The sequence below is a fragment of the Anabrus simplex genome, chromosome 7, assembly GCF_040414725.1.
Source record: "Anabrus simplex isolate iqAnaSimp1 chromosome 7, ASM4041472v1, whole genome shotgun sequence".
NCBI lineage: Eukaryota > Metazoa > Arthropoda > Insecta > Orthoptera > Tettigoniidae > Anabrus > Anabrus simplex.
In genome coordinates this window covers 138,719,432-138,745,315 of record NC_090271.1, presented here as the reverse complement: position 1 = coordinate 138,745,315, position 25,884 = coordinate 138,719,432, and the positions used below count along the sequence as shown (strand labels likewise).

The 25,884-nt window shown below is 38.7% G+C and overlaps 1 protein-coding gene across 2 annotated transcripts in view; it reads left to right on the top strand.

Moving 5' to 3' along the window:
• Positions 1 to 1,432: 1,432 nt before the first annotated feature.
• The window catches only part of Cog4 (conserved oligomeric Golgi complex subunit 4), a 92,660-nt gene continuing 68,208 nt past the window's right edge, over positions 1,433 to 25,884 (top strand). The window contains exons 1-6 of one of the 2 annotated variants that reach the window (XM_067151337.2): positions 1,433 to 1,815; positions 1,904 to 2,101; positions 17,906 to 18,083; positions 20,413 to 20,609; positions 20,706 to 20,862; positions 21,617 to 21,873. In XM_067151337.2, coding sequence (XP_067007438.2) covers positions 1,729 to 1,815; positions 1,904 to 2,101; positions 17,906 to 18,083; positions 20,413 to 20,609; positions 20,706 to 20,862; positions 21,617 to 21,873 — 1,074 coding nt within the window. In that variant the 5' untranslated portion in view covers positions 1,433 to 1,728. Of the gene's footprint in view, positions 1,816 to 1,903; positions 2,102 to 7,792; positions 8,201 to 17,905; positions 18,084 to 20,412; positions 20,610 to 20,705; positions 20,863 to 21,616; positions 21,874 to 25,884 lie in introns of those variants that run through there. The other variant, XM_067151338.2, reaches the window with a different exon arrangement.

Here is a 25,884-nt window from a genome sequence, read left to right as displayed (position 1 = left end):
ACTCCATCCAGGGATATACTCCCTACGATATCCTCTAGGGATGCATCGTCTCGCTGCACCTTTTATAACCCCTACAAATCTGCTGTAGTTGTTGTATGTTGGTTTGATCCAAGAGAACAGGCCTGTGTTGACTATGTGGGAAACCGTTGAGAACTGTACGTCGAACTTGACTGTGTGAATTATGAAGCCGATTTGTGAAACAAAGGTCTGGGGTGTAGCCTCGAGACCAGCGAGCTGATTGAAAGGTAGGCAGGTCCTTAGCATCAAAAATCAGATTCAAATTTTCAGTTTACATCCAGTCCAATGATAAATAAGGAATGGGCACAAACCAACTACGGTCTTAGGCACACAGTGACTCGTTTTGCTGTGCATGGATTTCATCATCGTATATGTAAAATAAAGTCCTTTCATTCACCGGGTGAACACTGCTTTTGTGAATTTTGTGGTAAACAATGTGGGAGATATCACCTACAGGACTGCTCGAAACGAAGAAAATCTATAGCGAGATATAGTGAAGAAAATTAATTTGTATATGTATTTATTGGCCATTGGCTGCAATAAATCTATTATTATGAAATGGTCTCTTGCTATGGCAATGATAACAGAGATGCCACATTTACGAATGCTATCACCACATGGGTTGGCTTGCTCCCAGTCGCTTTTGTGATATTATTCGGAGTAGTACCGTACTGTGCTAGCTGTGTTAGTTGTTGCTGGCTTATGTAATAATTTAAGTGTTTGTTTCCTGAATATCATTTTCGTTGTTAGTTTATTTTTTGTAACTTAATGAGTGGCTAATTGTACAGTTCTATTCTCTATTTAACATGTGCATCACTTGAGGTTATTGTCAGTTTAGTGAATATGAAATCTCATATTTATGGGCAATGACGTGTTCTGTCTTAACCTCCTGAGGCTTGGTGTCCTTTTAAAAGTATACTGTTTAAGAATGGAATATCCCGAGGGAAAGTATTTAAAAATAAAAATAAATAAAAATTAGGCATATGTTTGTGTTTCAATTTTTTGGAAATTCGTTTACCTTGATGTCGTATGCTTCTCAATTCATTGTCTCCCACCAAGACACTGTTAGAGAAATACACAATTTTATGAGATTTTGGAAAAAGAGAAATGTTCTGGGCCTCAGGATGTCAAATGTCGGAATTATTAGCACGAGCTTAGGAACGGGTCAAAGTTTATTGAATTGCATTAGGCCAACATAGTTGATTAAATATTCAGCCTGTATGAAAGTGTGATATGCCGCAGATTGAGGCAACTTTGACAACGCAGCGTACTTCGTAGTTACTGCTTTCGCCGCTCAAATGTCAGACTTCAACTCTCGTGGGCCCAACTATAGTCTTTGAAATATATTTGACAGTATGGAACTTCATTGGAAGTTTTATAGATACTCTTTGTGGACATTACGTACTGTATTATCTCTGCTATTTCAAGTTGTGTTGTCAAAACTTTTTAAGGTTATCGTCAATCATCGTCAAATGATGCGAAATGATGTAAAGCTTATGAAGTTATCGAACTGCTGTTGAATACGAGACTATACTAGCTTGCACTAGGAGTTAACTTAAATTTGAAATTGGGCGTTTTTCAGAATCTGCGTCAAGGTTATATATGCTAAATATTACTCTTGTTTTAAAAGTATTGACGTGTGGACGCTGTCCGGCTCCTCAATAGTTTACTTCATTTCAGCACATTGAATAACCTCACTTATTAAATACTATGCCAGGTAGTGTAACGATGACAGATAGTGATGCATTGAGTGATGTGAACATTAAGAGCACTTACGATGAGTTGGCTCGTCAGGAAGTAAGTTCTGATCTTATATTACGAATATTATTGGCATGTATACTCCCTTGTGCTTCTACGTAAATATACATTTGATGTTCACTTTTAGGAAGAAGTTGAGAAACAGCTTGAAACTCTTCTTTCAAGACAGTGTCATTTAGAGGCAAAATTACGGAGTATAACGAAAGTTCTCCCCAATCTTCAGATTGTTCACTCGGATGCACGGCAATTGGCAGAAATGATCACGTTTACATCTCAATTGGCCGAGCATGTTAGTGCAAAAGTTCGTCAATTAGATGTAGCAAGGGTAAGATTCTAACTTTAGTTAATGTAAGAACTTACTATGTATAATTTTCGGAGTATTTTTATACTTTTACAGCTATTTATCTATTGCCTTTTAAGTTCTTATTTCTGTAAGATTATCAAGATGATTGGATGCCTATACAGTTTACCATATTACTGTTTGAAACCACGGTTATTCTGCTAGGGTTATGTTAACTGTTTCACCTTATTTGTGCTCTGTTTTCTTTCTGTCACTATCAAAATGCCATTATGTTGTGTAACATGGTCTATTGATATCTCCAACCCTAAAAACACCATGTTCTACTGAACTTTACATACCACAGTACTGTGTGTACTGTAAAACTTAAAAACAATTATTTGGTCTGTTTTGTATATACACAGTTCTCTTTCTCTTGAATGCTTGAAACATGGCTGTTTGATTTCTTAAATCCTCTAAAAGCTATTTAAAAAAAAAAAAAAATTGTATTTTAAAATTTATGTTCCAGTTGTGTAGGATTCATTGGTAGAAGCTGAACACCGTCCCAAGTGATAGCATGCCAGAGCATGGTTCACTAGGCATGGAGAATGAAGCTTTTATTGTTCTGAGGGACTACGTGACTTGCTTGGACAGTTCTGCCATTGTTCACATACGGTAAATGCCAGGGAGTGGGTGAGCATATTATTTGCATATCATGAAGAGAAAGAAGAGTATGACTGAGATCTAGCGAGTGATAAGACCATTCATCTAGATTGGTTAGACCATTGGTATAGACAAAACCTTTGCTTTGGACAAAACTTTAGTTCTGGATTGGTTAGACCAAAGGTGCAGACAGATCATAAGCTCCCAGGTTAGGCTGCGAAGTGGTGTATAGGCCTCTAGATTAAGCCCTTTTGACAGCTAAAAGTAGTATCTGTTTAGAACTCTAAGAATTTTCTTGGCTGCTGCGAATTTTTCCAAGTTATTAACTTTCTGTCAACATGTCTGGTCCTCGTGAAGTCCTCACTCCCGGGTACTTGCGGAAGGAGGAATTGATTTCAGAGTTACTCATTAGAAAGGTCCAGTCTGGAGGCATGGTTGTGGCAGATATAGCCAAACTTAAAGAGTCATTAGAACTGCCTATTTGTATCCCAGTTTTTGGGGAAAAAGAAATTGATGAGGCTCTATCCACTATCACTGACAATACCACCGAGCTAGCATCTGTAGTAAGTTTTTTTGAAGTAAGCGAACCATCTGCTAACCAGTTTACGAGAGTACAGGCTAGACTGTTCCATTTTTACAACAGGGCTATGGACCTGTTGTTTCTAAAATTGAAAGAGGGCCATGCTAAGGAGGCTAGCAATTTGGTTGAATATCTGTCAGATGTGTCTAATAGGGTTAGTCAATTTTTGACTAGGGCAGCTGGTCCCAAAACCAACCAACTCCCTTTGATAAACTTGCCTGCTGAGGAGGATTCTTGTAAAGCTGTAGAAAGTAGGAAATCTGTGGCAACTCAACAAACTTCGGCCCCATTGGAAAATGAGTCTGGTCATCCTAGACAAATTCCACCTTTCTTTTTGAACAATGCTGTGTTAGACACCTCTCAACCCTCTATGTCATCACCTATTATGTCACCTGGTTTCAGTAGTCTGACTCATCCGTTGGCCATGTTGCTGAAGGGCATTTCAAAATTTTCAGTAAACTCTGCTAATGAAGTAATCTCTTTTCTAAGGTTTTTGGTAGAATTTCAAGACCATGCGTTAGTGTTCTCCCTATCGCATTCTTAGATACTACAAATCATGTATCCATATTCCGTAGGCATCCTTTCGGACAAAATAGTTAAGGCCATAGCTGATAGGTCATCCATAGAAGACTTCCATGCCCACCTCCTGGCAAATTTCATTCCGGCTAGAGCAATGTCATCACAGATCCAAAAGTTCTATTTTAGAGTACAACGTCTGGATGAGAATCTTGCGGACTTCATCCAAGATATCAAGTTTTATACCCGGGTGTTCGCTCTGCATTTTTCCAAAGACCAAATAGTGCAAACTACTGTTGAAGGCATCTCTCCGCCTTATAGGTCTTACCTATGTTTTGCATCTCGTCCACAGACCTTTTCAGAGTTAGGGGCTATGGCTGTTTCAGCCGAAGGAGTAAGGTATGCCAATACCTTACGAATCGCTAAGGACCCCCCTCCGTCTTCTAATAGTTTTCGGCCTCCACCTCGCCGAACTTTCACCATCCACAAATGTTATGCGCTTGGTTCGACAGAACATCTGCGCAACAAATGACCACTGATAAAATCGAGTGGGACAAAGAATGGAGCAGGGTCATCTCAAGGTTGTTTCAAATGTGGCTCGTTTACTCACCTTGCCAAGAATTGCACTAATGTCAATAGCACCCCCTCCTGCTCAACTTCTGGTGCAACCTCTGCGAACTCCGATAATAGAAAGTGACTAGTGACATCGGCTGAGTCGGTATGTTCAACTTCCCGAGGATCAGCTCCTGTTGAACCCAGTAAAAGCTCTGGTAAGGGTAAAGATTCTTCTAATTTATCGTTTGAAGGCCCCAAAGAATGCCTCAGAATTGCGGCAGAGACCCCCGCATTTGTGCCATTCCTTAAAATTGAAGTGAACTGTGATCCTGTTACTGCTCTATTAGATTCAGGGAGTGTGATTTCCATTATTTCGGCTGAATGGTATTCTAAATTAAAAGCTGTTTGTTAGTTTCCTGACTATTGTTCGTCTTCTGTCAAATGCGTTTCGGCTAACTCTTCTCCATTATAAATTTTAGGTTTCATCTTTGCTAAAATTCGTATTTCTAAATTCACCTGGCGAATAAAATTGTTTGTGGCTAAGCACTTGTCTTGCCCTGTAATATTGGGGTCTGATTTCATGTCTTATACTGGTCTGGTGCTCGACATTCAGAGCAAGTCGTGCACCTTCAAATTTGCTAATAATTGTGAGATTCCTCTTTTAAAGTGTAATCTGTGTCATGTTCATCTGTTTCGTCTACCCAGGATGAGATGTTGTTAGATCTTAGACATCTACCTGAGGAACAGGCTGAATGTATTTGTAAATTGTGTCTGTCCTTCCCTGTAGTATTTTCTGATACTCTTGGTGTTACTGACCTTATCGAATACAAGATTGAGGTTATGGATTCGATTCCAGTTAGATTTCCGCCTTATAGACTGTCCCCACCTAAAATGAAGGCTCTTATGGAAATCATCGATCAAATGTTGAAGGATGGTATAATTTGACCTAAGTTGACGTATTCATCGCCCATTTTTCTTGTGCCAAAACCAAAAGGTGGCTTCAGGCCTGTGATTGATTACAGGGCTTTGAACCATAAGGTGGTGTTACAATCTGTGCCCCTTCCTGATCTTCACTCTTGTTTTTCATGGTTTCGGAAAGCCAAGTTCTTTACCATCCTGGATCTTAATCAAGCATACAACCACATACCTCAACTGAAGAATCGAAACATCTAACAGCTTTTGCCACGGATTGGAACTTGTATGTGTACAACCGTGTGCCTTTAGCACTCCCCACGGGGGCAGCTGTTCTTACTAGACTGCTAGATAGGGTCTTCTCGGACATCAAATTTGAATACCTGTACCACTACCTTGATGATGTCGTCATATTTTCTGAGACCTTTGAAGAACACCTAGATCATCTAAAGGAAGTGCTCAATCGCCTTCGTAATGCTGGGTTGACTGTCAAATTATCTAAGATAGCTTTTGCTAAACCATCCATGTCATTCTCAGGGCATATTGTGTCGCCTGATGGTGTTTCCATTGATCATTTGAGAACACAGGCCATCCATGATTTCAAACCTCCTAAGGACATCAAAGGCATTGCTAGGTTCATAGGCATGGTGAATTTCTTCAGAAAATTTATTCTTAACTTCGCTAACAGAGTGGCACCCTTGAACTTGCTACATAGGAAAGGTGTCAAATTTGAATCGGGGCCGTCTCAACAAGCCGCTTTTGAAAATCTGATATTAGCTCTTTGTAACGCCCCTGTATTAGCTATGTCAGATTTTTCGAAGAAATTCATTGTCCAAACCGACGCCTCGTCATCGGCGGTCGCTGCTGTCCTTTTTCAGGAAACGGAACTCAGAAGGCGACCCATCGCGTATGCTTCTAGGACATTATCGGCTCAAGAGGCCAAATATTCCATCTATGAACTTGAGGGTTTGGCAGTTTTGTTTGCACTAGAGAAGTTCCGCCTCTGTCTGGAACATGTCAAATTCGACCTAGAAACAGATATCCAAGCCTTAAGTTGGTTGTTAGCTAGGCCTCATCATACTGGTTGTATAGCCCGCTGAGCCATCAGGAGTTTTGCTTTCCAATTTGATGTGAGGCATATCAGAGGATCTGAAAATGTGTGGTGGATGGTCTAAGCCACATGTTTTCTCATGAAGTGGTGACGACCGAACTGGAAGATAGTTCTTCTCTTCCCACGCCCATACCTTCGGGCATTAATGCCATTCTAACTGATGCCCCTATGTTATTTCGGGATATTGAAAAATACCAATGTGAAGATCCGGTGCTGGCGCCGATAATGGAAACCCTTTCTTCTGGGGAACATGTTGTCCCTTATGTGTTGAGAAACGGGGTTTTGTGTTGCCCTTCGAGGCATGATCAAACGATGAAAGTAGTGGTTCCAGCTGTGCTTGTGCTGATGATCTTCAAGTAGTATCATGAGACCCCATTAGGGGGGCATTTAGCTATCTTCAAAACTCGGGAAAAGATCCGAGAGATGTTTATTTGGAAAGGTATGGACTGTGAAATTAGAGAAATGGTAAAGACTTGTAAATCTTGGTTGCTTAGTAAGTCCACCTTGTCCGCTAAGCTAGGGCTATTGTCATCAAGCATCTCGCCCCATGGAATGTCTCTATATATATTACGTCGGACCTTTCCCACAATCGAAGAGGAATGCCTAATTGTATTCTGGTGTGTGTAGATGGTTTCAATTTTCATGGTTGTTTCCGACTAAGCTGGCAACCGCTCAGTCTACTATTTCTTGTTTGAATACTATATTTGCTTCTTTTGGCCCCTGTCAGTATATAGTTTCTGATAATGCTAAGGCGTTCGTATCTAACTTATTCCGTAAATTTTGTTTTGACCTGTCTATCTCACACGTAACTACATCTGCTTATTACCCTCAACCATCTCTGGCTGAGCGGGTCAATTGTAATCTTAGATCTGCTTTAATTGCGTTTCATCATGAAGATCATTCTAGGTGGGTTACTTCCCTGCATTGGTTGGCCTTTGCTTTAAATTCGGCAGTTCACGAGTCCCATAAGTTCACTCCACCTTCCCTCATGTTTAAATTTGTTCTTAACATGCCGCTCTTGAATCTTTGGTCACTTAACGATATATTACCAGAGACAATAGATCCCGATAATATTAGGGATCTATGAAAGAAGGCTGAAAGCAACCTAAAGGCTTCCCATGAAAAGGTTAGGGAAAAATATGATCGTGGGCGGAGGCCCATCAATTTAAAAGTCGGAGATCAGGTCATGGTAAAAAATTTTGTTCCTGCGGGCAAGCTTGCCCCCAGATTCCATGGGCCGCGCTTTATTTTAGATTTTATAACACCGGTTACATTATTGGTCAGTAACCCAGCCACGGATAGGATATTTCAAGTTCACCTATCTCAGGTGAAACCTGTGTAAATTCAGGGTTGTTTTATATTCGCTTCTAAACATTGGCAGGAATAGAAGGTTAATGTTTCTTTTTAAGAAGTAGTGTACTACTTAAAATTTAGGTAATGTTAATGGTGTGGCTTTCTGCCCCTATTATAATAAGTATGTAGCATATCTATTGTTGTAAAACCTTCCCCTCTGAGAAATTTCCTGTTAGCCAGTACCTGGTGGTCATTACAAAGCCCCGTCTCCACAATCCTCGCATTGCTAACACACTCTATCCATCACGCCGCCCACCCCTCTGCCTCCAACAAATAAATTGAACTCGCATGCTCCAGCAAACATCTCTGTTGCCCAGATATTATTGTTTCAGTACCCCCTCGGCTGTGGCGCAACAACTAGCGAGCGGTACCAGAGTGGGGTATGGGCCCACTCTACTCTAGTGAAGACTCCTTGTGGACGGTGCGCTGGAGCTCCATCCTTCCGGCAAGGGCTGAGGTGCGGTAACCCTACCGCCAACCCATCTGGGGACTGCGCATGTACATGTAATCTGCGGCGACCATCACCACGACTACCTCTTTCATGGTAGCGGGATAGGTGTATCTGAGGGTACTTGGGGGGGGTCCGGGCAACCTCACCTGGGTATCGGCATCGGCGGCAGGTCTTGCCGTCAAACTCAGTCGACAATCTAAGAATTGTTTGATGGCTAAAGACTTCAAATATGGATCTCCAAAATAATTTGCTAAAAACTTTCTAGAAAAATTTTCTCTCCTATCAAATTTTCTATATTCATATCATCTTTAGTCAAATTTCTTCTGTGTTGCCCCAAGGAAGGTCCTTTGGGGGGGAAGGTCTGTACTGGGAGGTACACCTCAACTCCACTCATTCAAAAGAAGCGCCCTAATGAACTCTGTCTATCAAACAAAATCTGAAACTGCTACTGCATGAAGTTGGGACATTAATCAGAAGATGTCACTGCTGAATAATTGAGAAGTTTGTCATTTCTGAGTTTCGTAAACTGATTGGGTTTATTTTGTTTTGTTTTGATGTACATCGAGAAGTTTGGGCATTTCTCCATAGATGTCTCTACAAAAAACTGTGGTCATGCACTCTGGTGCAAGATGGAAGAATTAATGATTTAAAGAAGTTTTGTGTTCTTATGTTTCTCAACTAAATTAATGTTCATTTATTTATATATATATATATATATATATATTTCTAGGTTTGCAACACTTCTCTCTCATTCCACCAGTTTTTTAATCTGACCAATAACAATTTTTCTGTAATTATTTTTCAGCCTATCACAGGCTTCTTGTTGGTTTTTGGGTGTAACTTTTGAATTTACCAATAAAATTGAGAGGGTGTGTCCGGATTAGTCCAGAATCCTCTAGAACCGCCCCCTCGCGTATATAAGCTGCGGCTTTTCTGGCTACCTTGTCTTTTGATCGCCATATTTCTGAGAGTGTGTGTGTTAAGACAGGAGGCGGGGGCGCCTCATTCTTCGCCAGGCAGTCCACCAGCCAATGTAATGACCACCAATGTTATTTTTCTGTAGCTACCTCCGCAGACTTATACGAGGGGAAGGTTCAAATTTCTAATTATGTAACCTTCTGTTTTCTAAAATGTAAACCTTCTTTCGGCTAATGTAAAATTTCATAAAGTCTTTAACTGTACTATCTGCGCACTTTTTAGTGATAGATTTACACCCTAGTGCTGAAGTGGTAGACTTCGGTTATCTTCGAGATTCGTATTGGCAACCTTTGAAACACAAACTAAGAATTGCTTATCATCGCTGTGCGACATCTGGCGTACACTTTAAGTACTCGTACTGTTGTTGTTTACACAGCAAAGCCAAACTATAGAATTCATGCTAGGAACACGTTTCGCAACGGGAAATGTTATATAGTATTATATATTGTGTGTGTGACACAGTTGTTGGCATAAGATAATAAAGGTTTATAAAATTCATATCGATCGATCATATTATCGATTCAATTCAGATTTCATTTCCATTCAGTTAGCAGTATTAACGGAACCCTTCTTACTTCTCCAACGAGTACAAAAATCTATCACTAAAAAGTGCGCATACTATAAATCAGGGATAGAGAGTGAGTTCCCCTTCAACTTGGATTGAGATGACTACGATTTTGTAACTGTTTTTCTTTCCTGTAATGCATTAAATTAATATTCTTTCGAGTCACCTCAGTAGCTTGGGATCAGCCCTGTATAATCAATCCGAGAGCCCAGTTGGGATTTTATACTTCATTATCTAGGAGTGCAAGTGTACGCCTCCAATCATTTTTGTGTTCGGGCCAGTTATTAAACCTGTTTTTCTTTTCCACGAAGGCCCAGTAGTTTGGGTACTAGTTACCCCTGTGTACTAAATTGTAAAATATAAGTCAGGCCTAGAGAGGCCAGAAGTTTATAAGATTTTTGATGTAATGTTGCCTTGAATAGGCTGTAAGAAATTGGTTAAAATGGGGGAGCATGCAAGCTCTTTTCTGTGATTTCTAAGTTCTACTGTAATATTGAGGAGTGCCTCTGGAAGGCTGTAAATTTGTTGGAGCAAAGTGCTCTTGTTTTGGGGAGATTTCTCCTTGTCTATGTAAACTCTAATTGGAGGTATTGTAAAGCTTGAAGTCCGGGGCTTGAAGCCCAAACCTGTTAAATTGTCTAATATTGTTGGGTTTTCCAATTTTGGTATTTCGATTGCTATTTAGTACCTGAAAACATTAAGTTTGATATTCTAAAAGAAATATAACCTTTACTGTATTTAAAGTTTTAAATTACTTTTTGATATCGTAGTTAGACCCATTCAACACCGGCACCTTCTTTCACCTCTGCGTTCCACAGATACTCCGGAACAATGTCGATTGAGAATGTAGTAGGATAATGATCAGAGTCCAAGTCTAGTTCTTTGAAGACTTTGATTTTCATGATTACTGTTGTATTCATGCAGTAAATAAGGATGTGGTCCAGTTGATATTCACCTAACAAAGGGTTAGGTGAGATCCAAGTCTTAATTTTTTTTTTTCCTTGAAGAAAGTTGATTTAAAAAATAATTTTCTTGAAGAAAGTTGATTTAAAAAATAAATCATGACTTATGCATATCTCAGTAAGTCACATGCCATTCCTGTTAGTCTGTTTCTGACCAGACCCTTTATCAACCTAGTATCTATATTTCTTTTCTTTACCGATTTGGGCATTGAAATCCCCCATGAGTGCTTTAACAATCATGTATCAAACTTTTTGTAAAATATGATCTAAGTGGTTCAAAAATTGTTCTGCTTTATCAGGCTTTTCTTTGTTAGTAATATTAGTTGTTGCATGCCCATTAATTAGAGTATATATTGTATTTCCTGATTTTATAGTTAGGATAGAAAGACGCCCTGAGTAGGACTTAAATGTCACAACTGAGTCCAGTATTGATTTATCCACTATAAATTAATTTCCAAATTGTGGACAATTTGCCATAACTCTTTCATCCGATTTTCCTGTAAATATCCTGTAGTTTTCTGAATCTAAGGAACATTCATCTGTATATCGTGATTCTTGAAATCCAAAATTTTGTTTCACTTTCTAGATTTATTTAATATATTTTTCAACTTCCAGCTTTCGAAAGGGAATTGACATTAAATGTCATTAGCCACATTCGTAATTTGGGTTTAATTTTGTTCTTACGGGGAATTGAGGTACTCCGACATACCTCCTTGCACACTTCTGTGGTCTCCTCAGAATACGAATAGATCACATGCGGTTTTTCAACCGAGGGATTTGACCCCCTGAGGTAATTAACTTTAGAAGGTGCTTTCTTCATGTTGATTTACTTGGTTGAGTTCTTTACTGGGGTTTCAGTCGATATACACTCAGAGTTCCACTTCTAAGATCTTCTCCACTGTAGATGACATTGTGGACTTCACTCTTAACCCTGAGTATGGGCCTTCCATATTTATAGCCCCTGGAGAGAGGGTGTTCCAGTTTTTTCAAGCTCCCAGGAACTGGGCTGCCTGTTGTTCCGCAGGTTCCTATTCCGAGGTATTTGAACCAGCCCACATTTCTGTGAGCCCATTGTCCGCCACCTGGGGACGCACCCTCTAGAGGTTAACAGGCTCCCCCGAGGGCAGTACACTTTTAATGATTGAAAATTATTTACCGATTCATACATGTTTCAGGAACAATATGCATTCCTTTCATCAGTGAAATAGTTTCTTTAATAGATTTAGACAAATCAATACAGGATCAAATCAAATACCTATTATGGTTAAGTTTATTAACATAATCTAGTCCTCACTAATAGAGTGCTTGGTTCATACACCTAAAACGACAGCTGTATGCGTGGATGAGACCTGGAGACATTAGAAGGTATCAAGTAGACTTCATTGTGGTTAGGCAGAGATTCAGAAACCAGGTGTTGGATTGCAAGACTTTCCCAGGAGCAGACGTGGACTCTGACCACAAACTTGTTGGTCATGAAATGCCATCTGAAGTTGAAGAAAGGAAGAAATGCAAGGGGATGGGATTTAGACAAGTTGAAGCAAAAGAGTGTGAGGGATTGTTTCAAGGAGCATGTTGAACATGGACAAAGTGGAAAGGTTGAAGAAAACACAATAGAAGAAGAATGGACAGTTGTGAAAAATGAGGTTAGTAGGGCTGCTGAAGAAAGGTTAGGAAGAAAGGAAAGGTCAACAAAGAATCAGTGGATAAATCAGGAGATACTAGATCTGATTGATGAACAACAAAAGTACAAGAATGCAGAAAATGAGGAGGGCAGAAAAGAATAAGGGCAATTAAAGAATGAAGTAGATCAAAAGTGCAGGACAACTAAGAGAGAATTACTGCAAGAGAAGTGCAAGGATGGTGGAGGTTATATGGCCCTGGGAAAGGTAGATACTGCATACAGGAAAATAAAGGAAACCTTTGGAGAAAGAAAAACTGGATGTATGAATATTAAGAGCTAAGATGGAAAACCACTTCTAGGGAAAGAAGACAAGATAGAAAGATGGCAGGAACATATCCAACAGAAGGTAAAGAAGTAGGTGATATCGTTCTGGAACAAGAAGAGGCTGTTGATCTTGATGAAAGGGAGGCTGAATTTTGAAGTCAGAATTTGACAGAGCTTTGAGAGACCTAAATAGGAACAAGGCATCTGGAATGGATGACACCCTCGAAATTACTGACTGCCTTAGGAGAAATCAGCATGGAGAGGTTATTCCATTTAGTGTGTAAGATGTATGATACAGGAGAAGTGCCATCCGATTTTAGGTGGAATGTTGTTATGCCTATTACCAAGAAAGCAGCTGCTAACAAGTGTGAAAACTACGGCACCATTAGTTTAGTATCTCACACCTGCAGACTTTTAACACATAAATCATAAGTTATGAATTTCATTATGCTCCATATTGACAATTGATCACTATCAAAGGGTAGGAAGGGTCCACCTATTCAATACTATTAGTTTGTATATTGTTTTATAACACTGGGACTAGTTTTGACCCCATATATAGTGGAGCATCTTCAGCCATGTTCCAATTGTGTCATATTAGTGTTTATATCATTATTGGTTATGTGTGTGCTTATGTCTTCCAATTGGAGCATGGCTGAAGATGATCCAATATATATGGGGTCGAAACTAGTCCCAGTGTTATAAAACAATATACAAACTAATAGTATTGAATAGGTGGACCCTTCCTACCTTTTGATAGTGACATAAAAGAATGGAAAGACTAGTTGAAAGTGAGTTGGGAAAAGATTAGTTTGGCTTTGGTAGAAATGTAGGAACACTTCACGTCTGATCTTAGAGGACTGAATTGAGGTGGACAAGCCCACATACATGGCATTTGTAGATCTAGAAAAGACATACCAAACTATTTGAGATTCTGAAGGTGGTTGGGATCAGATACTGAGAAAAAAGAATTATCTACTGTTTGTTTGTCCAACCCTCATCCCGTTTCTCAAAGAATAATTATCTACTATCTGTAAAAAATTCAGTCTGTGGTGATAAGAACAATAAGCAATCCAGAAAGGAGTGAGGCAAGGTTGTAGTTTGTTTGTCCTGCCCCCATCTTTTCAGTGTTCATATTGAACAGGCAGTAAAAAAAATCAAAGGGGAGTTTGGAAAGTGAATCACAATCCAAGGAGAGGAAATCAAAACCCTGAGATTTGCCAATGATATTGTTATTTTATCTGAGTCTGCAGAAAATCTGGAGAAATTGCTGAATGGTTTGGACAGAGTGCAGTTGAACAGTCAGGTGATACAGGAAATATTATATTAGGAAATGAAGTAGATGAATATTGTTACTTCATTACTAAAATAACTACGGTAACAATGGCAGAAGTAATGAGGACATAAAATGCAGACCAGCACAAGCAAGGAAGAGCTTTCTTAAGAAATTTGCTCACTTCAAACATTGATACAGTATATGAAGGAGAGGTTTTTGAAGACTATTGTCTGGAGCATGGCATTGTATAGAAGTGAAACATTCTAGTTCAGAAAGAAAATAGATACTTTTGAAATGTGGTGTTACAGAAGAATGCTGAAGGTGAGATGGGTAGATCGAATCACGAATGAAGAGAGACTGGATTGAATTGGCGAGAGGAAATAGATTTGGCTAAATTTATTGAGAAAAAAAGGATAGAATGTTGGGACACGTCTTAAGATGCTCAGGACTTGTTCAGTTGATTTTTGAGGGAAGTGTAGGCTGTAGAAGCAGTAGGTGTAGACAAAGGTTTGATAATGACAAGTAGATTAGAGCGGATGTAGAATGTATTGGTATGCAGAAATGCTAAGATTAGCACAGGATAGGGTGGCATCAAACTAGTCTATGGACTGATGACTCAGACAACAATCCCATCATTGCCAGCTATCTGAGTTAGTGCGACATTAAACTACTAGCAAAAAACTAATTTCTGTTCCTTGTGTCAAAGCCATAAAAAATAATTTTGTTTGGTCAACTTTGATTCTTGATATTTTTCTAATACCCTTTCAAAATTTACTAAAATATAGGCTATATTTTAATGTAAGTTAAGAGTAGTGTAAATATAATATTTCTTGTAAATCAGATCAGCCATTATTCTATATTGAGGTAACAGCAAGCAAACAGATACAAACTTAGCATTGGCCCTAGTCATTATAGAATGGTGAGTAATGTTTAGAGAAGCTGGATGTAGAAGAACTGGGATTGATGAGGATAGAGCCTGTCTGTTGGACAATGGCAGTGTATGAAAATGTGGAGATTGTCCCATGTACTTTCGTGTTTTCATGTTTGTCCTTGTCTCCTCTTTCTCTTGCTTCCTCTTTCCACACTGACCTGCCACTGTGTTTATCCTGTTGTGTGTTCTTATTCTTGTTCCTATCTCTTTTTACATGACTTTATTCCTAGTTAAAGTAATCAGTAGACAGACTGCAATTTTATTTATATATAATATGCTCACTTCAATGAGATAACTTGACTCTGCAGATTTATTTCCACTATAATTTACAGTTTTTCAGTCAGCACATCAACAAAAATTCCCTGTGAAAACTTTCTGGAGGGGAATATGAAATACAGATTTAAGAAAAATGAAAATAACCACATTTTCAATGTGGTAAACTCATTGTAGAATCAAAGGAATACTGTACAGATGTGAAAAATATTTTGAAAATGAACTGCTCGTTGAAATAGGAAAGGTTTTGTTTTGCATTCAGAATTCACTGAAGGTGATGTACGAAGTTTGTTTGAAGGTTGCTGTATAATTTCATGTGGCTGTTGCTAGCCTGGTGCAGCTCTTATAAAGCAGAGTATGCCATGTATAGGAAACAACATGTTAGTGTGGTGGAGGTTAGTATTGTGTGTGGTGTACGAGTTGCAGGGATGTTGGGGTCAGCTCAAATACCCAGTCCCCGAGTTATTCATTTTGTGACCAATATAGCCTGTAGTCTAATGGAAGGTTTCATTTTTCAGATTTTTTCCATTTAGTTTCACTTATGCTCATGATGAGCATTTTCCACCTTTCCATTAGGCTATTTATTTATTTATTTATTTATTTATTTATTTATTTATTTATTTATTTATTTATTTATTTATTTATTTATTTATTTATTTATTTATTTACAAAGTCCTCTCTTACACTTAACCACATACATTTTTTTTTACTTTTACAGTATTCATTTAAAATATCATGGTAATCAATTACAATTTATGAGATGAGTAAGTCAATAAGGAATAACAGTAATACAGTTGAGATTACTATTGATAAAAATATTATGAGATAAATAGGGAGTGGATAATAACAGCAAGGTGTCAGATTAAAACCTAAAGAATATATCTAACTAGCTTAAAGGAAAACTTATTCTAGTATGAGGCAAAAAGAAATTAACAATATTAATATGTTAAAATCTGAGTATACTAAAAATGATGTTACTATGTTATCTATTTCTAGGAACAGTGCATAGTCTTAACAAGAAGAGTAAAAACGTAAATGGGATAGCCTAAGATACTTAAATCTAGTATGTAATTTTTAGTTTCATTCATACATCATTCACTCTTACATTTATTCGAGTCAACTGTATGTACTCTGGAGGAATTTACGGTAGGCTGTTTTAAACATCCTAGACGAGCAAGACTTTTTAATATCTTCCGGAATCGTATTCCATAGCCTCGAAGCAGAGACCAGGAATTAATGGCTGTAGATATTTGTTCGATGTGGTGGTATTTCAAGTAGTAATTCGGAACAAGTGTTAATTTCGTGGAATGAAGAAAGAAGCCTAAAATTGGACGATAAGATAAGTAGGATTGTTTATAGAAAGCATCTGATAGACGAGGGTCATTTGGTGGGTTTTTCTACGGTCGTTTAAATGCAATTATCTCAACTTTTTGTAGTATGGTGTTATATGAGCATCATGTCAGAGCTGGAAGGTATATCGAATGCAAGAGTTCTATATACATTGTAGTTTTGCTGCTTGTTTACAAGTTAGGTCAATCAGTATACTGTCACAGTAGTCAAAGATTGGAAATAGAAGTGTTTGTATGAGTTTTAATTGAAGGTCCAGTGAGAGAACATTTCTATAATGCTTTAAGGGATGAAGGGATGCATGTACCTTTCTGCACACATTAGTTATGCTATTCAGTCCTGTTAAAAGGTCTTGTTTTGGTTTTGGTAGATATTGTAACTTCAGGTAGTACGCTGTTATTCACATCTCTCCAATATCATAGCCTTGAATTCTTCATTCCAAGGCACAATTTTTTTCACTACGGGCCAGCTATGCCTAACATGGCTTTGCCATAGCCCAATTGGCTGTTGCTTTTCAGTGTTCCTGTTAGATCTTCACTGTCCTAACAGTCCTGGAGCACACAAAGTCTCCACCATACTTAATCTCAACAGGTAATTCCTTTCTTCCTGCCATTGTCCATCTCCCATGATGTGGATGAAAAGTTGGGCTACCAAGAGTGTGTTATTTCTGCTAATAATAATTGTGCTAGGCTGAGTGGCTCAGATGGTTGAGGCGCTGCCTTCTGACCCCAACTTGGCAGGTTCGATCCTGGCTCAGTCCGGTGGTATTTGAAGGTGTTCAAATACGTCGGCCTCATGACGGTAGATTTACTGGCACGTAAAAGAACTCCTGCTAGACTAAATTCTGGCCCCTTGGCATCTCCAAAAACCGTAAAAGTAGTTAGTAGGATGTAAAGCTAATAACATTATTATTAATAATTATCATCGCCATAGGACCTATCTATGTCAGTGCGACATAAAGCAACTTGAAAAAAAAAATCTGCTAATTCTTAATCCTGCTTCCTCAAACTCTGTGTCTTTTAGAGATCTAACATTGCTAAGAAAAGGGGGAGAGAATTACAAGAAAGGAAGAACACAGGGAACAGGCTAGTGCAGGGAGACTTACAGAAAGTAGAGCCGTGTTTGAAAGGGCTATATTTGAGTTGTTCTTTCTCAATGTAAGAAGTGTAATGTACAGAGGAAGCTGGACCATCTTCCTTTAAGCTTTGTCCTATTGGTGCGGGGTCCGCTATATTGATAAGTGAACGCCACTTTTTCCTATTGGCTGCATTTTCTGGCTGTATGTATAGGGTACTTGGAAGCTGGATACAATATATGATGTATAAATTGAGCTTGCGAGCTGTTTATTGTCATGTAGTATACATACATACATTTGTAAGTAGCTATTGCAGATTTTCCCTTATATAAATGATTACATTTTGTACAATATTTCAGAGCCGAGTGTCTGAATGTCAACAGAGGGTTCATGATCTCCTAGATCTCCAGTTGTGCAGCAATGGGGTTCAGACTGCTCTTCGCAACGAGGACTACGAGAAGGCTGCTGCTCATGTTCATCGTTTCCTAGCAATGGACCAGCATCTACTGAAGCAAACTGCTGACGATGTTGCTGAAGGTATAAAATGGTTCATGAGAATGGTCCATTATTGGAATGAAAAAATTTATTCATTCAGGACAAATATTTCAAGTTCCCTATAGGAATCAAAATATCATAAAAATGTTCTTTGAGAATTTTAAATTTTGAAGAATTGACTGCTTCTTGTTTCAGTAGGTCATGGACTAGACAGTTTCATTTAGAATTGTTCATATTCATCTCTTAACTTAAAAATTTGAGATAATTATCTTAGTTTTTAATTTCTGAGAAAAATTAAAATCTTCCCAATTATACAGGCATCCTTCATAGTATGCAGTAAATCTTCTAAAAGCCGTAAATATAAATATTTTGTGCACCTAGTCACTTAAGTAGCCACAATGTAGCATATAACCGAGCAAGCTGGCTATGCAGTTTAGGCCACATGGTGTGAGCTTACATTCAGGAGATGATGGGTTTGAACCCCACTTTGGGCAAGCCAAAAGATGGAGTTCCCTGGTTTCCCATTTTCACACCAGGCAAATTATGCACTGTACCATAAATATGGCCACTATCACTTCCTTCCCATTCCTAGTCCTTTCCAATACCGTCACCATAACACCTGTCTGTGTCAATGTGTCATAGAACAAATGGTAAGAAAAAAATTAAGCAAACAACTTTACTTTTCTTCTGGAATTCTCAGAAAAGTTTGTCACACTGCAAAGGGTAAGATGATGAGAAGGGAATCAAGATATATGTGTAATGTAGTAACATGGTTCTGTGTATTGTTCTTTGCTAAAGTATATCTTATGACACAAATATTTGGAAGTAATTTATGCAGAATTAAGACAGAATGTCATTTTTTGAAATGTTTTTCACTGCAGTGTCATTTTCATTGTACAGTATCTTGTTTTAATATCAGTAATTGCAGGTTTTTTTTAGCACAGTCACTGGAAAATTTTAATGGTAACTGTTCACACAAACTATTCACTGCTGAAAGCTTTTCACAAAAACATTTAATTTTAGAAAAACAAAAAGAAATATATATTTGGACTTTTAATATAGGTTGTATGTATGTCCAATCCTTGTCCCATTTTTATACGGGGTTAGGTATGAAGTGAGATGAATCTTCTTAGCGAGTTTAGACGACTGGATGCCTTTCCTGATGTCAACCTAATCAGAGGAGTTTGAAATGAAATGAATGATGTGATGTATGATAGTAGGAAGGGAGAGAGTGAAATCCCAGTGCTGGCACATAGCCTTCTCCTGTTGAATACCATCAAGGGGTCTGCTCAAGGCTTTATGTCCCTGTCCTATGGACAAATCACAATTCTTAAATATTTATTTTGTTATGAAGGAAGCCATATTTTCCAGTGTCAACAACAGCATCATATGCCCTCGCTCCATATGAACTCTGCAGATATCTTTGGAATTGAATTAGTTGGGTTACGCTTTTAATATCGATTCTGATAAAAATGTCTTGGCATTCTTTTGAAAAAAATAAGTTATAATTCTGTATAACCTGTGTTTATAATAAATTACAGGAATTTTTTTAAAAATGAAATTTTTGGGCTAACATTTATTTACAGCAGAATCTTAAGTGGTTAAAGACAGTATTTTACATCTTCACACAAAGTAAAATAGAGTGATTGGCTACGTATGCAGCTACCTTTTCTCCAGGAACTACCCAGGAACTCACTTGTTTGCCAAGTGAGCTTGGAGGTCATATGCCATTTCAGAAGTAGCAGTCTTGTTTGTATTTGTGATTTTCTCTCATGGGGAATCAAACTCATGCTGACAATACAAAGAAGAGAAAGGACACACATGAAAATACAAAACAAGGACAATCTCCACATCTCATCAGTTCCAGCTGCTCAATATCCACCTCTTCCCAGCCCCCCATGAATTTGCTTCTGCTTCCTAGTTTCATCAGAACTTCAGTCCTGATATGGGAAGTATAAGATAAGAATAAAGATGGATAAATGCAGGAAAATGGAAGAGAGAAAAATATAAAGGTGGTGAAAGACTTTAAACACAGTAAAAAACAAAAGGAGAAAAGGAATGCTTGTTTATTTCTTTCCATTAATTATATTGACCTGGTATGTAAGTTTTCTCCTTGGAGATGAGAAGAAATGGGTGTTATAGAACTGGGATCGATGAGGAGAGACGGCAGCATTTGAAGATGTGAAGATTGTGCTTGGCCTTTTGTGTTTTCTTTCTCTTTCTTCCTCTTCTCACGTTGACCTGTCTCGTGTTTTCTGTTTGTGTTCCTGTCGATCTTCCTATTTTGAGATGCATGTAATAATATTACATTGATTTTTAACCCATAACCCTCCATTTTTATCCCATTAAAATGAATCGGTTTCAATTTCAGATTGTACCAATGTTACGAATTCATTCTCCTTGCTGCAAGAAGCTGCAGCTCAGCTACGAACTGTTGTGACCGAAAAATTTGACGAGGCTGTGAGAGGAGAGGATTTGGCTTCTGTTGAAAGGTTTTTTAAGATATTTCCGTTACTGGGAATGCAAAATGAGGGCCTTGGAAAATTTTCTCTTTATCTGTGTTCTAAAGTAAGTATTATTTCATAGGTACATGGGCTACTTTAGTATTAGAATTAGTAATGTAATGTATAACCTTCAGTAATATCCTTTCTGTGTACCTTTCAGCTACAAGAAACAGCACAGAAGAATTTGAAGGTAGCTTTAGAAACGTCATCTTCAGATAAGCGAGCTAATGTTATCTATGCTGATACATTAACCTTATTGTTTGAGGGAATCGCAAGAGTTATTGAGATACATCAGCCCTTAATTGAGACATACTATGGTAAAAAGAAATCTTTATTATTACCTTACCCCTTTTAAAACGATTCCTATAAATTTTACCCCTTGGTTTTAAAATAGTGGCTGCTTTTAAAATATACTGACACCTTTGTTTAGTGCCTATCTTAACGTAAAGTAATATAAATGAGGCAGTGAGTTGGGAAAGGAAAATTACAAACCACAGATTGAATTTTAAAATATTCACAACATCAAATTAAGTTCAGCTTCATGTTAAATAATGATGAACAATTAAATCCAGACTTGCAGTAAGCTTGTTGCAGTACTTTAAAAAAATGAAAGTAAGAAAAAAAAAACCTGTTTTCCCTAGTTGAGTACTAGAATGCCTTCTTTACTGATGTCTATCCGGATAGTAATAAGATGTTTTCTTAAACAGAATTTTAATTGGTTGAAAGTTTTAACTACTGTTTCTCCTTGATAAATTGGCTTTCTCAAAGTTTTGTTGACTTTGTCTTTTTCCACCAGTACTGATTATTTTCTATGAACACTCAGGGTACGCCTGTCACCGGTTGGGAAATACCAATTTGGTTGAGGCATGTTAAAATTCTGTTTATAGATTATGTTGCTGTTTCGCTTGATAGCTGTACAAACTAAGATTTAGAAATAAGTCATTTTTATACAGATGTAATTTTCATAACTACTGTAGTAAACATCATGCTCAGTACTCTATGATGATCCTCTGTAATAGCTAACAACAGTTCAAACTATCTCACAAGCTGCACTGTAATACTGATTTTTAGGCCCTGGCAAGTTACTCACAGTTGTGACATACCTACAGAGGGAGTGTGATCGTCAGACCAAACGAATCCTGACAGAGTTCAACAAACATCGTCAGCTTGAGAAGAAGGTACAGCAAGTGAATGAGCTGATGAGAAGTAGTGGGACCAGTGTATACCCAAAGCTTGATCCCAAAGATCTGGACCTGCTGCTTGGAGAGCTAACCATCATGCATGCTCGTGCAGAACTTTACGTTCGATTCATCAGGCGACGGATAATGGTATCTATAATGTCTGCTTGATTGCTTTCATGATGAGAAGTGGACATTGACACCTAAGAGTGAAAACCTTACATGCCTGATTTAACTAATTTTACAGGAGAAACAAAACTCTTCTCATTAAATTTCAAAGTCTTTCTTAACAGGTTTATTAATAATAATGTTGCATAACATCCTACAAACATGTGCATATTGACAATTTAAAAAATGTTTACTTAATACACTTGTTACTGGACATACGAGTTGATCATGCTTTGGAATTAATTATTTTCACCATGTTGGTCCGTGTTGACTTATATTCAAATTTCTGTAAAAATATTTTCACCGCCTTGTCATTACTATATAGTAGGCCTATATATAGTGTGTGTATGTATGTATATATATATATAGTATATGTGATAGTGATATGATAGCAAACACTCGTAATCGAGTAGGTTTGTCTTCCAGGTCTTCCAGGATGTCTCTTCATCTATGTGTTCGGAGGTGACTATACAGTCCAATGCGGGAGTTACACAATTTGCCACAGTGATGACAGGTAGTCCCAGGTGGAGCAGTCATGTTATTTCTATGTCTCCTCAGCATTTCTTTTTCTTTCCTACGTTGCCTCTTGTCATTCGCTGTACGTTGGCGGTTTTCTTCAAAAGACAGTGTGCCGTAATGGACTAGTGATCTCCAGGATGAACGGTCAAGCGCTAAGCTCTCCCAGTTATCAACATCAGTGTTACATCTCTTCAAGTTAGCCTTGATTACATCTTTAAATCGCTTCCTCTGACCGCCTACACAGCGTTTACCTACTGATAGCTCAGAGTAAAACACTTGTTTGGGAATGCGATTATTGGGCATGCGAACTACGTGGCCTGTCCATCGTAGCTGGCGTCTTAAAACCGTCAATTCTATACTGGTGGTGTGTGCCTCTTCAAGAACGCTGATATTTGTGCGCTTGTCTTGCCAAGTTATTTGCAGTATTCTCCTCAAGCAACGTTGATGATACTGTTCCAGCTTCTTAAGGTGTCGACTGTAGTATGTCCAGGATTCAGATCCGTACAGTAAGGTTGGAACTACAACAGAATTGTACACAAGAATCTTTGTTGTGATATTGACATCGTGATTGTCAAAAACTCGAGATCTTAACTTAGCAAAGGATGCTCCTGCACGGTTAATTCTGTGTTGGATTTCTGAATCTATATTTGCGCTTGATGAGAGGGTGCTGCCAAGGTATGGGAAGGCGTTTACAACTTGAAGGCTCACTCCATCAATTGTGACATTGATATCTCTTTGACCTTCCCCAGGGGCTGGTTGGTATAGGATCTGTGTTTTGCTGGTATTCAGTTTCAGTCCGATCTTGTTGTACGCATCAGAGAAAGCATTCAGGATTCTCATAAGCTCTTCTTGTGTCTGAGCTACGACAGCATTATCATCAGCGTACTGTAACTCAACTAATGCTGCAGACGATGTCAGAGTTCCTGCCTTTAAACGGCTCAAATTAAAAAGTTTACCATCCATCCTGTAAGTTATATGAATTCCTGGAGGGGGATCATCTCTGACAAGTTCCATGACAGTGGCAACATACAAGGAAAACAAAGTGGGGGCTATCACACAGCCTTGCTTAACACCGGTATTGATATGGAATGGCTCTCCAATAGAGCCATTGCCAATGACAGCTGTCATCATATCAGTGTAGAGCAATTTCAAGATGGCAATAAATTTCTGCGGAAAGCCATATAGAGCTAAAATTTTCCACAAAGCTTCTCGGTTCACAGAGTCAAATGCCTTAGTAAGATCAATAAAGGCAATATAAAGAGGTCTATTTTGTTCTCTACATTTTTCCTGGAGTTGACGAGCTGTGAATATCATATCTGTGGTTCCTCTAGAAGGCCTGAAGCCACACTGACTCTCTGGAAGTATTTTCTCCACCAGGGGTACAATACGATTTGCCAAGATTCGAGCAATAAGCTTTCCCAGGCACGACAGTAAGGATATTCCCTGATAGTTACTGCAGTTTGTTCGATCCCCTTTCTTAAATATGGGAACTACCAGACTGTCTCTGAAATCAGGAGGCATTTCTTCTGTGCTCCAAATTTTGACAATCAGTTCATGTATGTGTCTTACTAGTTCCTCACCACCTTCTTTGAGAGCTTCCACTTGTATACCATCAGGACCAGAGGCTTTGTGACGCTTTGCTTGATTGACAGCATGCTTAACTTCATCTAATGTTGGTGGGGAGCCAAGTTCATCATTGATGGGAGCTTGTTTTAATATATCATACACCTGTTCATCAATAATCGAATCCTGGTTCAAGAGGTCTTCAAAATGCTCTTTCCACCTATTCATGATGGAGTGCTGATCTTTTAAAAGTATACTTTTATCGCTGGACCAAAGAGGATTCCTCCCAAAGGTGGTGGGACCATAAACTGCTTTTGTCGCTTGGAAGAACTGTCGTGAATCTTTATCTGCTAGATATTCCAACTCTTTTGCCTTTGCTGTCCACCATGCATTCTTGAGCTCACAGGTTTTTCTTTGGACATTTGCTTTGGCAATATTTACGGCTTGTTTCTTAGAGTGGGAGTTCATGTTCCTTCGCCATGCTTGCAAGGCTTTTCTCTTCTGTGAGATCAATGCTTCAATTTCTTCATCATTTTCATCAAACCAGTCCTGATGTTTTCTGGTCTTATATCCTACTGTTTCTTTGCAAGCATCTTGAATAGTGGTCTTCAGACTCTCCCAGTGTTGCGTTACATCAAGTTGATATTCCTTTGGCAAAGTCCGATGAAGGAGCTCTCTGTATTTTGAAGTAATTTCTGCATTGCCAAACTTCTCGGTGTCAAAAGTATGTCTGAAGCTCTTCCGTTGTTTCCTCCTCTGGGTGGACAGTGACAAATGCATCACTGATCTAATAAGTCGGTGATCTGTCCAACAGTCATCAGCTCCTGTCATTGCTTTGGTGATGAGAACATCGCGTAGATCTTGCTTGCGGACAATCACATAGTCAATGAGGTGCCAATGTTTCGATCTAGGATGCTGCCATGATGTTTTGAAGCGATCCCTTTGGCGAAAGATGGTGTTGGTGATTATCAATCCATACTCAGCACATTTTGAGAGGAGTCTAATACCATTGGAGTTTTCACTGCCAACTCCCTCCTTGCCAATGACACCATTCCATACTTTATGGTCCTTTCCCACTCTGGCATTAAAATCACCAAGCAAGATGATTTTATCTAGTCGATTGATGTTTGATAGGATGTCATCCAGATCTGAATAGAATGTTTCTTTGATGTCATCATCAGAGTCTAATGTGGGGGCATATGCGCAAATTACTGTGGCATGCTGGTCGCCATTTAATCGAAGTGTTAATGTCATGATGCGTTCATTATGTCCAGTTGGAAGTTCCTGCAGGTCTCTGAGAAGCTTATTCTTGATAGCAAAGCCTACTCCATGTGTTCGGTGTTCACTGGTAGGTTTACCCTTCCAGAAGAAAGTGTATCCTGCTCCGTTTTCATTCAACTGACCTTCTTCAGCAAGGCAGGTCTCCTGGAGTGCGGTTATGTCGATATTGTATCTTCGTAACTCTCTACCCACAAGGGCTGTTCTCCTTTCAGGTCTCTCATTTGAAGGGTCATCATTAAGCGTTCTTACATTCCATGTAGCAAAATATAATTTCTTTCTTGTTCGACCGCATTGAGGTGATACCATTGGACGCGGCTATCCAATCGGTACTAGAAGTGGCTGACTATGTTTAGGGCACCTTTTCTAGCCCCTTCCCCATGTGAGGTGAGCAGAGTGGACCCTAAATAGGACTGCTCAGTCGTAGATGCAGCAACTGAATTGCTCTACAGCCACAATCCTAAGCAAGACGACCGATCACACATCTACCGCCTACGTGCCAAGTTATCACTAGAGGCTTCCGGACATCACAATCCTGCCCCCGTCGCAACTTCCTGATCGCCGCAGGACTTTTGGAAGAGTCAATCTGTTGTTGGAAGGCTGCTGTGCGTGAGATTCCTTTAGAGTGAGAGT